Genomic DNA, 16,164 nt, shown 5'->3' with positions numbered 1-16,164 from the left:
CATATTAGCCTTTTTGGCTGCGGCCGCCCACGGCTGGCTCATATTCAACGAGACAAAAGGAACAACGTTTGCATCTCAACCTCCCACCACGAATGATGACCAAGACCACGAAACTTCTCAGCAACCATTTATTGATTTTTTTTTTTTAAAAAAATCAAATTTGCTTTCGCCAAGAGGGCAGAAGGTTGTTTCGGTCCCTGCTCAGGTCTGAGCTTCCATGGGATATTCTTCTTGTACAGTACTCAGGTTCCTTAGCTGTATCATCAGTGGCTTTATCGGGGACCCTGAAAGTAAGAGATTTTTTAAAAAAATGAGGCGAAGAAAGAAAATGGGTGGAAACTGATCAAGGAAAGAAGCAACTTAGAACTAAGGAGAAATTTCCTGACAGTTAGAACAATTAATATGTGGAACGACTTGCCTGCAGAAGTTGTGAATGCTCCAACACTGGAAATTTTTAAGAAAATGTTGGATAACCATCTGACTGAGATGGTGTAGGATTTTCCTGCCTGGGCAGGGGGTTGGACTAGAAGGCCTCCAAGGTCCCTTCCAACGCTGTTGTTATATTATATTATAAAAAGAAAAACAGAAAAGGGGAATAGAGGCTTTCTTTCCCTTTGAGGTTAGTTAAAAAAAACAAAAAACTTGTAGAGATTCTCAGTCATCCTGGTCTTGGTTGTCCCAAAGGTGCTTTTTCAGGAGGCATCTGGATTTTCTGGTTTTTTTTCTTTTGAAGATGTTTCTCTTCTCATCCAAGAAGCTTCTTCAGCTCTGAGTGGATGGTGGGGAGGGGAAGGATTGATGCTCCTTGCAGATGGCTGGTCATTTGCATCCTTTGAGAGGGTCCTTGAGGCCACTTGGGGGTTTACCTGTGTCCTCAGGGTCTCACCTGAGTGGTGCAAATGGGTGTGGAGCCAACAGTGAAGAAAATATCCTGCAGCCAAGAAAGCTCCACTCCTATTTGCACTACTCAGGTGACTCACAGACAAACCTCCAAGTGGCCTCAACGACTCTCTAACTAAAAGGATGCAAATGACCCGCTGTCTGCAAGGAGTATCAATCCTACCATTTCCCCACCATCCTGTCAGAGCTGAAGAAGCTTCTTGGATGAGAAGCGAAACATCTTCAAAAGAAAAAAACAAGAAAGTCCAGTTGCCTTCTGAAAAAAAAGCACCTTTGGGATTAATTAAAAAAAAACACCTTGTTATTTGGCAATCAGCTACAGCCCCCCGTGAAATTTCAGGACATTTTTGCTCTAATGTGGAATTTAATTTTTTTTTAAAAAAAATTAATTATCTTGATTTGTGCAAATTCAGTTGTGCAAGTTGTGGGCGCTTGCTTAGATTCTTGGAACAAGAACAACAATCTGTTTTGATTGCTTCCTGAATGAGGCTATTTTTATTTTATTTTTTTGAAAGTTTGCACAAACAACTCAATGAGCTGGGATCGTCTTTATGGGAAAGGCCACAACCTGGATTAAATTTAGCGTGTCGGATGAATGCAGCTGCCAAAAAACCAGGACTCACATTCGGAAGCTGAGAATCCCTACTAAGGATTCCTACAAATGCGTTTGGTTAATTGTGATCATACAGGTTTTTAAAAAAATAAAAGCTTAACGTTAACTATAACTCTGTATGGATTGGGTTCTTTGCTATTAAGAGTTGGAATATAATGGAACTTCAGGTAGTTCTCGACTGATAACAGTTCATTTAGTGCAATGTTGGCGAAACCAACATTGCACACGAAACCTGTGTAACAGGATTTGCCTGTTACAAAGAGACACACCAGCTCTTGCTGCCTTTTATATCCTGTGGGGTGTGGCTCCATGACTCAGCACTTCCTAGGCCTGCCCCACCCTTGCTTCTGTTGTTCCCTCCTCTCCTGCCTACGAAATCTAGGGTCCAGCCAGGCCTGATTGCTATCAGCTGGGTCTGGAGGTGTGTCCTGGGGGGGGAAGAGTCAGGGGATGGAGGCCTCATTATCTCCTCCACCTGGCCTGTTTCTGGCTCCTGGAGCTGAGCCAGGGAAGCCGGTGCTCCCGAGGTAAGTCCTGACGGCCCTTCCCCCTCACTTTCCAAGTCACTTTCTGGCAGGAGGGCCGGCTCCAAGTCACTTCCGGGCATGGGGCCAGGTTCGGGGGCTGGAGTCACAACGCAAGCCAAGTCAACGGGTAAGCCAGATTCACTTAACAACCGTGTGTGACCCGTATAAGAACGGCGACGATTCGCTTAACAAATGTAGCGAAAAAAGTTGGAAAACGGGACCAAAACTTTCTGAAATTTTAATTTCTCACTTAACAACAAAAATTTTGGGCTCCGTTGTGGCTGTAAGTCAAGGACTAGCTATTGCTGGATTCCGAAATTGCAACCTCAGGTTTCACTGACATGAATGGAGGCAAAATAATAATAATAATAATAATCAAAGTCGTGATATTGTGATGCACCTTTTCAAAGCAATTCTGATTGGTGACACAGCTGGACTTCAGCTAGTAATAATGAGTTCCTCAACCATAGCAAATTGAAGATGTGTGGACTTCAACTCCCAGAATTCCCCAGCCATCAACGTCCACACACCTTAAACATTGCTAAGGTTGAGAAAGCCTTTACAGGTAGCCGTTTAGTGACCGTTTTTCATACTTACGACTCTTGTAGCATCCTTGTCAAAATTCAGGTGGCTCGTATTTACGACGGTTGCAGTATCCTGGGGGGGGGGGGAGGGCGTCACGCGATCCCCTTTTGTGACCTTCTGACAAGCAAACTCAACGGGGGGGAGCCAGATTCACTTAGCAACAGTGTTACTAACTTAACAAGGGCAGGGATTCACTTAACGACCGCGGCCAGAAAGGTTGTAAAATGAAGCCAAAAAAAAAAATCACCTAATAACCATCTTGATTCGCAGTGGACATTTTGGGCTCAGTTGAGGCCCTAAGTCCCGAGTGAGCCTTAGCCATTTGAAGATGGTCTGGACTTCAACTCCCAGAATTCCCCAGCCAACCACACAACTGGAGGGGCCGGATAGCTCAGGCTGGTAAGGCCTGTTATTAAGAACACAAAGCCTGCAATTACTGCAGGTTCAAGCCCCACCAGGCCCAAGATTGACTCAGCCTTCCATCCTTTATAAGGTAGGTAAAATGAGGACCCAGATTGTTGGGGGCAATAAGTTGACTTTGTAAAAAAATATACAGATAGAATGAGACTATTGCCTTATACACTGTAAGCCGCCCTGAGTCTTCGGAGAAGGGCGGGGTATAAATGTAAACAAAAAAAAAAAAAAACTGGCTTAACCTGGGAATGGAGTTAACCCCTTTCCTGGTTTTACTTGTGTTATTGAAGCATTTGAACAGGTTGAGTTGGTGCTACAAGCTAATTAAAAAAGTCAACCATGAACTAATCTTAAAAGGTAAAGGTTGTGCTAGTCGTTCCTGACTCTAGGGGGCGGTGCCCATCTCCGTTTCAAAGCCGAAGAGCCAGCGCTATCCAAAGACGTCTCCGTGGTCATGTGGCCGGCATGACTCAACGCCAAAGGTGCACGGAACGTTGTTCCCTTCCCAACAAAGGTGGTCCCTATTTTTTCTACTTGCATTTTTTACCTGCTTTCGAACTGCTAGGTTGGCAGAAGCTGGGACAAGTCATGGGAGCTCACCCCGTTATGCGGCACTAGGGACTCGAACCGCTGAACTGCCGACCTTTCGATCGGCAAGCTCAGCATCTGAACCACTGAGCCACTGCATTCCACAAGCTAATCTTAGGGACCGTCTTTTCCCAGTTGCTTCTACTCATTTAGTTCAGTCAAATATGCTGGATATAGTGCGCCAATCAACGGATGTCAGCTGGTAGCAACCAGGTCTTTTCTGCTGTGGCCCCTGCCTTCTGGAATATTCTCCCTTCAGATATCAGGATGGCCCCAACCCTGTTTGGCCTTTAGACTATGAAAATTTGGTTGTGTCCCTGGGCCTGGGGTCTCGAGTATGTTAAGACCCCCATTTCCAGGCTGTATTAACATCCATAGTAAAAGAACCGTAGTGGTGAGAATGCAGTATTGCAGGTTAATTCTGACGACTGCCATTCGATCCTGACCGGTTCAAGGTGGACTCAGCCTTCCATCCTTCTGAGGTCAGTAAAATGAGGACCCAGATGGTTGGGGAGAAATACGCTGACTCTGTAAACCGCTTAAGAGAGAGAAGTGGTATATAAGTTGGGTATTGCTTGGGAAGGAAGGAAGGAAGGAAGGAAGGAAGGAAGGAAGGAAGGAAGGAAGGAAGGAAGGAAGGAAGGAAGGAAGGAAGCCATAGTGGTGCAATTGTTACAATGCAGTATTGAAGGCTAACTCTGCCCCCTGTCAAGAGTTCGACCTTGACTGGCTCAAGGTTGACTCAGCCTTCCACCCGTCGGTAAAATGAGGACCCAGATTGTTGGGGGGGCGATATGCTGACTCTGTAAACCACTTAGAGCAGGAGTCTCCAACCTTGGTCCCTTTAAGGCTTGTGGACTTCAATTCCCAGAGTTCCTCAGCCAGCAAAGCTCCCCAACTCTGGGAGTTGAAGTCCACAAGTCTTAAAGGGACCAAGATTGGAGACCCCTGACTTAGAGGGCTGGAAAGCATTGGGAAGCAGTCTATAAGTACTATGGCTATTTTCTTGGGTGCCGTAGATTTCTTTTATAACGTTGCAGTTGTTTTTATGTTTTTATGCTGTACAGAGACAAAAGTCACTCGTTGACATGGGCAGCTATAAAAATCCAATCAAGTAGAATCAAATCAGATCCAAAAATAAATGCAGGATTGCTTAGTAGATTTTGCAGCGAAGGATGTTGTGTGAACGTATTTATTTATTCATATCCTGCCTTTATTCTTTTTTATAAACAACTTGGTTTATTGATTAGACCGAATAAATTATAGAAAGAATCGAGTTATGTGGTAACCATAAAGAGCTAAATTTATACCTTTATTTATAATTGCTGTAAAGAAAACCAGAAACTTTTTATTATTATACTTTTCTATTGTTCTTTTACTGTTTTTTCCTTTTTGCGTGGTCGTCTCTTTGATTCCTCTTTTTTCCTTTTTCTCACTTCAGCTTTTATGTTTATAGAAAAGATATAATAATATATTTATACTATTTTATAGCTTTTATATATATATTTTTTAAATCCTTAGCAAATTTTTTAACCAGAAATGTGTGAACACAGCACCGTATCTTTCATGATTAGCTGAAGGAAGGTCACCTTGGCTTCTACCGTTGGAATATTCATTTGAACTTCAAGGTGTATATTTAGGAATCCAACACAAAAAAGGATATTTTTACATTGTTTATGAATATGAGAGGAGACTAGGTCCCTTCCATGCGTGTCCAAAATCAGCCACCTGTTCGTTCAGCAGTCTTCCTTGTTTTATGCAGCGTGAAAATTGTTCGTGTCAGTCAGTGTTTCTCAACTTGGAAGATGGATGGACTTCCAACTCCCAGAATTCCCCAGGCAGAGTCCTGATACTCTGTAACCCACCCCTCAAAAAAGCCTCAATAAAAAGAGTTTGTCTCGAGCTAGCTTGGGGCTCGTTCACTACAAGGAGAATTGGACTCCGTGTCTTTGTTCTCTCTCCGTTCGGCGCAGGGACTGCCCGGACCCTTTCGTGGCGAGCCCGCTGGCCGCGAGAAAAGCCACACTTGCTGGAAAAGCCTGGGAGTTCGTTCGTTCGTTCCTTCCTTCCTTCAATTTTTATAGCTCAACCAAATGACTCACAATTCTACAGTCGAAGTCCATCCATCTTCAAGTTACCAAAGTTGGGGGGGAAAAAACTGCCTGACTTTTACATTGTACTCCCAGGAAGTGAGTAATGTTGTAGTAGCCCCTTCTAATCGATAAGTTATCCGCCATGATTGATTGACTGAATTCAACTAGCAACTCTCGACAGGCAGAATTTTTGCCGTTTATCAGCTTTGCGAATACTGAATTAAAAGTTTGGTCTAGTGGTTAAGGCAGCAGGATATGGCGAGTTCTTGTACCACCTTAGTCATGAAAGCCAGCTGGATGACTTTGAGCCAATCACCAGGAGATTGTGAATTCTAGTTCTGCCTTGGGCATGAAAGCCAGCTGGATGACTTTGAGCCAATCACCAGGAGATGGTGAGTTCTGGTTCTGTTTTGGGCATGAAAGCCAGCTGGATGACTTTGAGCCAATCACCAGGAGATTGTGAATTCTAGTTCTGCCTTGGGCATGAAAGCCAGCTGGATGACTTTGAGCCAATCACCAGGAGACGGTGAGTTCTAGTTCTGTTTTGGGCATGAAAGCCAGCTGGATGACTTTGAGCCAATCACCAGGAGACTGTGAATTCTAGTTCTGCCTTGGGCATGAAAGCCAGCTGGATGACTTTGAGCCAATCACCAGGAGATGGTGAGTTCTAGTTCTGCCTTGGGCATGAAAGCCAGCTGGATGACTTTGAGCCAATCACCAGGAGACTGTGAATTCTAGTTCTGTTTTGGGCATGAAAGCCAGCTGGATGACTTTGAGCCAATCACCAGGAGACTGTGAATTCTAGTTCTGCCTTGGGCACGAAAGCCAGCTGGATGACTTTGAGCCAATCGCCAGGAGACTGTGAATTCTAGTTCTGCCTTGGGCATGAAAGGCAGCTGGATGACTTTGAGCCAATCACCAGGAGGCTGTGAATTCTAGTTCTGCCTTGGGCATGAAAGGCAGCTGGATGACTTTGGCCCAATCCCCCCACCCTCTCTCAGCCGAACCCACCTCACAAGGTCGTTGTGCGGAAAAATAGGAGGAGGAAGGAGTATTGTGTATGTTTGCCGCCTTGGGTTACTTACAAAGTAATAAAGGCAGGATAAAAATCTAATAAATAAATAAATACAGCTCCCCCATCTCACCTTCTGGATCCGTCTCCCGTGTTATGACCCCAGATGGTTAATGGAGTGTCGTATGTCCCCCCCCATCCCCCCCGTCCCCATTTCTTAACACAAATACTGCAAATGTGAGCAAAGCAGGTGATTGTGGTGTTTATTTCAATCTCTTTCTTTGCACAAAGTCAAAGAGGATGGAATATCTACAAAAAGCCGTGGACAGGAGTTTTAGCACCATCTCGCGAAAGGTGAGTGGAACATTCGGTACAGTACGAGAACTAAATATACAGCAATGATGTGACCAAGCAACAGAAGGCAGAAAAAAGAACATGAGAAGCCAAGAAGCCAGATTTTATAGAAGGAATGCAAAGGAATTACAAGACAAGAATCTTCTTTTTACAAAAAAAGAAGAAGAAGAAAAAAAATAATCCAGTTGATCGACAGCAATCGTTTCCCAATGGTGCCCAAACAGTTAACCCAAAACTAGAATTGGGGAAGAATTTCATTTCGTTCATCACTGAACGCATTTCAGTAAACATTTTTTGCAATCAAGAGTTGAAATAAAACTTGTCTTTTTTTTTTTATATTGCAGTTCTCAATATGCTGCATAGTTGAAAATGTGTTGTAACTGAGAAAAATTTGCGGACGTTCGTGGAATTAATGTACAAAAAAAAAGACATGATTTGGATAAATTCTCCATCAGCTCCCCATCTCATCGTTAGAGACCCTTCTGGACCAGTCAGACAAAATGACAATAATTAAATAATGATGTATATATATATATATATATATATATGGAGCAACAGGTAGCAATCGCGCACCCAATTGCGAGCAACATTTTCTCTCTTTTTTTGTAATTTTTCCTCCCCAAAAAACTGAATGTTTGTAAGATTTGTAAAAAAAAAAAAAAATGAGCAGCAGGTAACTTGCATAATTTTGTCTCCATTCAGTATTGCAACTTTGAATGGACCCTTGGGACTGGCACATCTGCAGGGCACCAATTTGGAAAGGAAGGCCTAAAGCTGTAGTTTTCGAATTTGACTACTTTAAGACACGTGGACTTCAACTCCCAGAATTCCCCCACGCCAGCATGGGTGGACTTCAACTCCCAGCATCTCCCAGCCAGTCATGCCGGCTGGAGGATTCCGGGAGTTGAAGTCCACATGTCTTAAAATGGCCAAATTTGAGAAACACCAAAGAGAATATAACATTGGCATAGAACATAAAAACCAGACGCTTCATGCCCGGAATTAAAAGAGACACTTGGGTGTTAACCAGCAAATTGAAAACACTTGTAGATGACTGCTGCTGCTTCTGTATCCATAAGAAGGAGAAGGGGGATCCTTTATATTTCATTACTGTACAGATTTTGCAGGGATCAAGAAGTGTTTATATTTTATTTAACTTGTTTTGATAGAATGTTTTTAGCTCGGGATTGAACCGCGGGGTCCTTGAGCTCTGTGAGCTCAACTGTTTTCTTGCAGACGTTTTTTTACCCAACCGGGTAACATCATCAGTGCTAGAAGGGAGTGGGGTTTATAATTGGAGAGCAAAACCGCCATTCCCTTCTAGCATTGATGATGTTACTTAGCTGGGTAATGAAACGTCTACAAGAAAGCAACCCAGCTCCGAGAATATGAAGAACTCCGCATTGAACGAATAACTCCCAAGTGGAGAAGTATTCATTTATTTATTTTATTTTATTTTATTTTATTTTATTTATTTTCCCCCCTTCCACAATCTTGCCTTGATGGACAGCTACTCCCTCTCCTGAAAACTGTAAAAGTCTTTTCAGACAGGAATTTCCTAAGCTACTTCATCTACCAGGAAAATCCCTCCGGATCGTGTTGCGGTTGGGGAAGGCACCCACAAAACTTGCAGAGTGTTTTAAGGGGTGCGACCTGAGAATGATTACATATTTACCCACTACCACCCCCCCCCAAAAAAAACCTTCCTATCCTAACCCAAAGTCTAACCAACCACCATTTGGTAAGGATCTTTATTTCCATGTAAATAACCCAGTCGGGAGAATCCCGTGCCAAATTTCCGACGATGTCTGCCACAGCCTTTTTTGGCCAAATTCCTTTGCAATCCCTGAATTTTCAGAAGAAAATATTTCCGTTTGGCTCTCCTGAATAGAAGCAGCGATGAAAGGTGCCCTTGTAGGAATGTGTTTGTGCATCACACAGCAAAACGAGAGTTGACACGCGAAGAAGTGCCTTTCACACACACACACACATATATCTATATATATATAGGTAGCCCTCGACTTACAACAGTTCATTTAGTGGCCGTTCAGAGTTACATTCTGGACCAGCCTTTTCCAAGGTGTCAAATCAACCCTGATTTTTTTCCCACCTTCACTCCTGGCAAGTTGCAAATAAGCACAATGGAGCAAACGAACAAATACTTTTCCTTTTGCGTTGCAGGCTTTGAGAAGATTTTGCTGTTATTTCTATAGCAATTCAGGTAGTCCTTGACTTACAGTTCGTTTAGCGACCATTCATAGTTACAACAGCGCTGGAAAACGTTGAGTTACGACCGTTGTTCCCACTTGCATCATGTGATCAAAATTCAGGCGGCTGACCCATATTTATGACGGTTTGAAACGTCCCGGGGTCACACGATCCCCTGTTGCGACCTTCTGACAAGCAAAGCCCATGGGGGAAAAGCCATGATTCACTTAACAACCGTGTTCTTGATTGAACACCTGCGGTGGTTCACTTCGCAACAGTGGCGAGAAAGCTTGTAAAACGGGGCAAAGCTTACTTAAACAACCGTCTCGTTTAATCACGGAAATTTGGGGGCTCCGTTGTGGTCGCGAGTCGAGGACTACCTGTCGATATTATTATTTTTTTTCAACCTCCATTTTCCCCAAATGGGAAATTGCTGGATTAAATACAGGGACACAACATACACCATTCTGCAGATGAAATAGGATATTTGCATTTTATATGCGGCAACCGTCATCATACCGGCAAAAAAATATTATTATTATTATTATTTTTTAAGGTCCAACTGGTTTTGGAGAGTCTTCTTAAATTCCTCCAGAGCCCTGGAGTTTCTTTCTTTTTTAAAAAAAAAACAACCTCGCCCTCCCACACGCCCCCATTTTCGGACATACACACAATTCTTGGCTAGTCACTTCACACACTACATTTCTAGCACAACTAGGCGTAGAAATAACATCGTTAAAAGCGAAATCGTGACACTGTACTTTATAAGTGGAAAGCATTCCAGCACAAGCCCTAGCAGAGACATCACGCACAAGAAAAACGCTACAATTTTTTTTTTTTTTGTCATCATCCGTTTCAGGACTCAAGCCAACCACGTGGGTTACCCATGTATCGTACAACTGCGACCCCTCCCCTCCCCGCCACCCCCCACCCACCCCATCCTAGTTGCTCCCCACTCCCCACTTTAAATAATGTCTCCTAGCCAGGCATTCTAGCAAAAACAGCTATTTCTCTTTTCGCTTATTTCTCCAATGTCCCTATATTTCTGCTTACTTTTTTGCACATTGTTGGTTGGGTTTTTTGTTTGTTTTTTAAAATAATCTCATGCTCTGGAAATAAATCCTTATAATTAGTCGAAGGCCTTTTCTTACAATATCTCCCCTCCCCTGGAAATATTATCTGTGGAGCATTAGCCTTTCCTTCTGTCTCAATCTTCTTCTCCTCTGATGGGTATAATTGCCAAATCGAATTGGCGACGTGGAGCCAAAAAAACAATGAAACGTCACCGCTGTTTTATTCTGCCCAAGGAACCGTTTCAAAATTATTATTATTATTATTTTTTAAAGACCCAGAAAAACCTGGCAGCTTTTGTTTTGCAAAGGAGTCGAGGGGAAATACTTTTTTTGCGTTTATCTTTTTTTTAAAAAAAATCCGAAACGGACCATGGAAATGAACTGCCTAATCTTTTAAAAAGTCTCATTTTTCCCCCCCCAGTTTTAAGTGAGTCAAGGTAGCAGGTTTCACAACTTTTCCCTTCTCCAAAAGACGATTCAATAAATCTGCGCCTGTTAAAATGACGATGCAGAACATCACTGATAATAGATGATCACACATGGATGCAAATAATAGAGCGGGGAGGGGGGGGGAGTCAGGAGATATTTTTTTTAACAGTCTCTGCCTTGTTAGGATGGGTGACTTTAAAACTGCAATCTGCAGTTTTTTTCCCCCCCGCTTGCAATATTTAGCTTTAGAGCAGGTAGTAATTTTTCCATAGGCAACCTGTGGGTCCCTGCCACATCTGGACTTCTGAAAGCAGGCTGTGAGCGCTTTCACAAAATGGGTGCCGGGGAGATTTAACGACCGGCCAAAACGGCAACCCGATGGGTACCATCACTCAATCTAGGCTAGTTTGCAAGACAGGCCTGATGCCAGCTTTCTAATCGATTTGTTTTCAATAAAAAGACTGTGTCCTGGATCACACGATGACCAAGAGCAGAGAGAGATGGATGGAAAGTCAATATTTCCTCAGATCTAATGTCCTTTTTTTTTTTTTTTGAGGGGGGGGTGGGAAAACAACCAGCTGGTTGAATTGGGAAAATGGATCGATCAGGACAACTAAAAGGATCCTTTTGATGGAACTCTTATTCTCGAAGGCGTACGCCTAAGATAAAAATAATAAATAAATTAAAAAATAAAGGAACAACAGGATAACAGAGTTGGAAGGGACCTTGGAGGTCTTCTAGTCCAACCCCCTGCTCAGGCAGGAGACCCTAAAACCATTTCAGACAAATGGTTGTCCAATCCCTCAATCGGGGGGGGGGGGCATCTGGACAGTACCAGATACTTCCATCTCCACTTTAATTTGAAAAGTGTTGAGGTTATACGGGGTCGGGTGAGTGTGAGGTGGCAGCGAAGGATTGGCCCACGCACGCGTGTAACACGCAGATCGGGGCTGCAAATGTTTGTTCAATTCATAGCCAAGAACTGGGGATCCGGTTTGTTCAAACCGTTGGGGGGGGGGGAAAGTATCGTGAGCTGGCTCACCAGAGGTTGATGAATGCCAGGGGCCAGTCACTTGTAGATTTATTGATTGATTTACTTTGATATTATTCATTGATTTTGCAATTTGGTGAATGCAGGTCGCCTTCCACTTTCATCTAGCCACCGTTCAAAGTTACAACGGCACGGAAAAAAAGTCACTTCTGACCGTTTTTCACACTTACAACTGGTGCAGACTCCCTACAGTCCATGTGATCAAAATATTGGCCACAGATTCATACTTATGACCGTCCCAGTGTCCTGGGGTGCCAGGGGATCGATCCCCTTTTGCGACCGTCGGACAAGATAAGTCAATGGGGGCGGGGGAGCCCGATTCACTTAACAACCGCGGGACTAGCTTAACAAGTGCAACGGTTCATTTAACAACCGTGGCACGAAAGCTGGTCAAAGGGAGCAAAACTCAGTCAATGCTTCGCACAGCAACAGATATTTTGGGGCTCACTGGGTCCCTGTATTTCTTATTTTGTGTGGGTAGATTATTATACTGGGTATGGTACTGTCAAGCAAAGAGTCTGCACCATACCATTTCAAATAATATTATTATTATTATACGTATTTTATGGAGATACTTGGTTGATACCTAGGATGCTGGCAGCAACCCATATTAACCATCAGCGCCAGTCAATGGTATTTGTGAACGCAGTTTTAAACATTCAGTTGACTGAGTTTCATGTTGAATGAATAAAACAGGGGGCTTCAAACTTGGCCGCTTTAAGACTTGTGGACTTCAACTCCCAGAATTCTCCAGCCAGCTATGCTGGCTGGAGAAATTCTGGGAGCTGAAGTCCACAAGTCTTAAAGCGGCCAAGTTTGAAGACCTCTGGAATAAGATGATGCTGATGCTGGCTAAGGATTGTCTTTCAACAATCTGCAAAGTCAGTTTTTGATTTGCTTTTAAGAGGGTTGGAAATACCCCATTTTGCTTACTTTTGAAAAACGCCTGCCTCTTCTCCTCCCCCCCCCCATCCCCGAACCCTTCCTGCCTATAACCCAGCCAGCTTCGTGAGTTTTAGAAGCAAATACAGCCACCCACGTTTCGTAACTTTTAAGGTGAAGACACCTCCGGCTCCGCTCCCACCTTTCTGCTTAAAATCCTCGTGCACGTTTAGAGAAGTGCGCTATTCCCTCCTCACATGCTTAAAGGAGGTTTTTAATCTCCTTAAAAACCCAACACGGAATGAGCTTCTAATACAGCCAGAGCATAAGCTGATTTAGAAGTCTCTAATTAATTTTGTGGGAAGGGAGGAAGGGAGGAAGGGAGGAAGGACGGAAGGAAGGAAGGAAGGGAAGGGAAGGGAAGGGAGTTTGGAGAAGAGAAGAACGGGAGGGGGGAAGGAAGGATGGAAGGAAGGAAGAAGAAAGGAAAGGGGAAGGAAGGGAGAGAGAGAGAGGAAGGGAAGGAGGGGAGGGAAGAAGGGAAGAGAGTATGGAGAAGAAAGGGAGGGGAAGGGAGGGGGAAGGAAGGAAGGAAGGACAGGAGAGGAGAGGAGAAGAAAGGAAGGGAAGGAAGACGGAAGGAAGAGTGTAGAAGGAAGGAAGGAAGGAGAGAGGAAAAGAAGGAAAAAGGGAAGAGAGTGTGAAGAGAGGAAGGGGAGCGGGGAAGGAAGGAAGGAAGGAGGGGACAGGAAAGGAGAAGAAAGGAAGGGAAGGAAGGAAAGAAGAAGAGTGTAGAGAAGGAAGGAAAGGAGGAAGGGAAGAAGGAGAAATAAACAGAGAGAGAGACAGGAAAAAACAGCAAGTAACTGCAGTGAATCACTCTTTAGCTTCGGCCAACTTATTGTTAATTTCTTTACTTTTCTCCTTGTCCTCGGCCGTAGCTGTTCTACTGGGAGTCTCTGGGCTCTTCTTTTTCGATGCCCTGCTAGACGCCATCTGCTTATCTTTGGGCTTTTTCACAGATTTATGGCTTGGGGTCGTCTTTTTTGGCTTAGAAGGCTGAGGGCTGGGCTTCTCCACCTGGTCAAACGGGCAAAAGATTTCAGATACAATACAGAATTGGAGAAATGGGGAAAAAATGTGGAAAACAAATATAAAAATGACAAAGTCAGCGGCATTCAAGAAAAACCAGTTGAAAATGTTTTACAGATCGCACCTTCCCCCTGCAAGGCTTGCCAAGATGTACCCAAATAGCACTATGTTGGATGTGTCAACAGATATACGGAACGTATTACCATACGTGGTGGACATGCCCAACAGCGAAAAAATTCTGGGTTAAAATTAAAAAGTGGCTGGAAGAAATAACTAATCAACACATAGACTGGAGACCAGAGACCTTCCTGTTGGGAATATTCAACACAAAATATAGTAAGGAAATAGGACACTTAATTTTATATATAATAACAGCAGCCAGAATAGCTTACGCACAGAAATGGAAAAACGAGAATATACCAACGGAGGAGGAGGTGATAAACAAAATCTTGGAATGTGCTGAGATGGACAAACTATCAAAGGAGTTAAAAGAAAAAGAAGAGTCGGAATACTACATAATATGGAACAAATTGTATAATTGGCTGGATTCGGGTTTTCTCCCGTGTAAAATTGGAAGTGTCTTGGCGACGTTTCGACGAAGTCTCATTCGTCATCTTCAGGCTTCAGCTTCGTGCTTCTGGGAGCAATGGAAGCTGAAGCTGAAGATGACACACACACACACACACACACACACACACACACACACACACACACATATATATATATATATATATATATATATATATATTTGTTTTCTGAGGTTTTCACGGGTGTTTGTATATAGGTCTTTGGTTGTTCGGGTTTTCTCCCGTGTAAAATTGGAAGTGTCTTGGCGACGTTTCGACGAAGTCTATATATATGTATGTGTGTGTATATATGTATGTATGTATATAAAATGGCAATGCATGAAAGAAAATGAATAGTTAGAAGGATAGATAGATAGAAAAAAGAAATAAGAGAGAATGGGACAAAAAAGAAAAGTACAATTAAAAGAAACGAGGGTGGGAATAAGGATGTAAATATGAGAAGAATAAGGAAACGAAGCTGGTGTACAGAAGGCATATATGCTTTATGTCAATGTATGTTATGTATTGTTGTTCTTTTTTGTTAAAAAAATAAAAAAAGTGGGGGGAAAAAGAGCCAACAGAAGTGCCCGGAGAATGGGCAAAGTCGGGGGGGTCACCCCAAAGTCACCCCACGCCCAAAAAGATGGCGGAATGTTTCGGTGCTCAAGGCTGTTTTCCGGCTATTTTCCAGCTGTTTTCCGGCAGTTTTCAGGCCTTTTTCCAGCTGTTTTTAGGCTGTTTTAGGCCCAAAAAAACAGCCTGAAAACAGGCCTGAAAATGGCCAGAAAATGGCCCAAAAACAGACATGCACATGCCAGCCAGCTGGTCTTTGGGTTTCCAGCTCTCCAGGACACGTACATGCAGTGCATCCCAGTTTGGGCACTTGGTGTCGAAAAGGTTCGCCATCATGGTTCTAACTCAACGGGGAAACTATAATGCAGAGCCCCACACTAAATCCTAGCCTTGGAAATGACCTTAAGAGGTCATTTAAGTCTAACCTCCTGCTCAGCGCACCTTGGGCAAATGGCCATCCAGAGCAGGGGTCTCCAACCTTGGCAACTTTAAAACTTGTGGACTTCAACTCCCAGAATTCCTCAGCCAGCTTTTTAAAGTTGCCAAGGTTGGAATAACAGAGTTGGAAGGGACCTTGGAGGCCTTCTAGTCCAACCCCCTGCCCAGGCAGGAAACCCTACACCATCTCAGTCAGATGGTGATCCAACATCTTTTTAAAAATTCCCAGTGTTCGGGCATTTACAACTTCGGCAGGCAAGTCGTTCCACTTATTAATTGTTCTAACTGTCAAGAAATTTCTCCTTAGCTCTAAGTTGCTTCTCTCCTTGGTTAGTTTCTATCCACTGCTTCTTGTTCTACCCTCAGGTGCTTTGGAGAATAGCTTGACCCCCAAATCTTCTTTGTGGGAGCCCCTGAGATATTGGAACACTGCTATCATGTCTCCCCTAGTCCTTCTTTTTATTAAACTAGACATATCCAGTTCCTGCAACCGTTCTTTGTATGTTTTAGCCTCCAGTCCCCTAATCATCTTTGTTGCTCTTCTCTGCACTCTTTCTAGAGTCTAAACATCTTTTTTACATCGTGGCGACCAAAACTGGATGCAATATTCCAAGTGTGGCCTTACCAAGGCATTATAAAGTGGCACTAACACTTCATGTGATCTTGATTCTATCCCTCTGTTTATGCAGCCCAGAACTGTGTTGGCTTTTTTAGCAGCTGCTGCACACTGCTGGCTCATATCAGGTTGGAGACCCCTGATCCAGAG

The 16,164-nt window shown here is 43.5% G+C and overlaps 1 protein-coding gene across 2 annotated transcripts in view; it reads right to left on the bottom strand.

The window, feature by feature from the left end:
* Positions 1-230: 230 nt before the first annotated feature.
* The window catches only part of MAP6 (microtubule associated protein 6), a 38,264-nt gene continuing 22,330 nt past the window's right edge, over positions 231-16,164 (bottom strand). Inside the window, exon 3 of one of the 2 annotated variants that reach the window (XM_058185596.1) lies at positions 231-284. In XM_058185596.1, the coding sequence (XP_058041579.1) occupies positions 273-284 (12 nt within the window). In that variant the 3' untranslated portion in view covers positions 231-272. Of the gene's footprint in view, positions 285-12,919; positions 13,810-16,164 lie in introns of those variants that run through there. The other variant, XM_058185595.1, reaches the window with a different exon arrangement.

Source organism: Ahaetulla prasina, chromosome 5 (assembly GCF_028640845.1).
Source record: "Ahaetulla prasina isolate Xishuangbanna chromosome 5, ASM2864084v1, whole genome shotgun sequence".
Lineage (NCBI taxonomy): Eukaryota > Metazoa > Chordata > Lepidosauria > Squamata > Colubridae > Ahaetulla > Ahaetulla prasina.
Note: the sequence above shows the minus strand (reverse complement) of the source record. Positions and strands in the feature narration are given on the sequence as shown.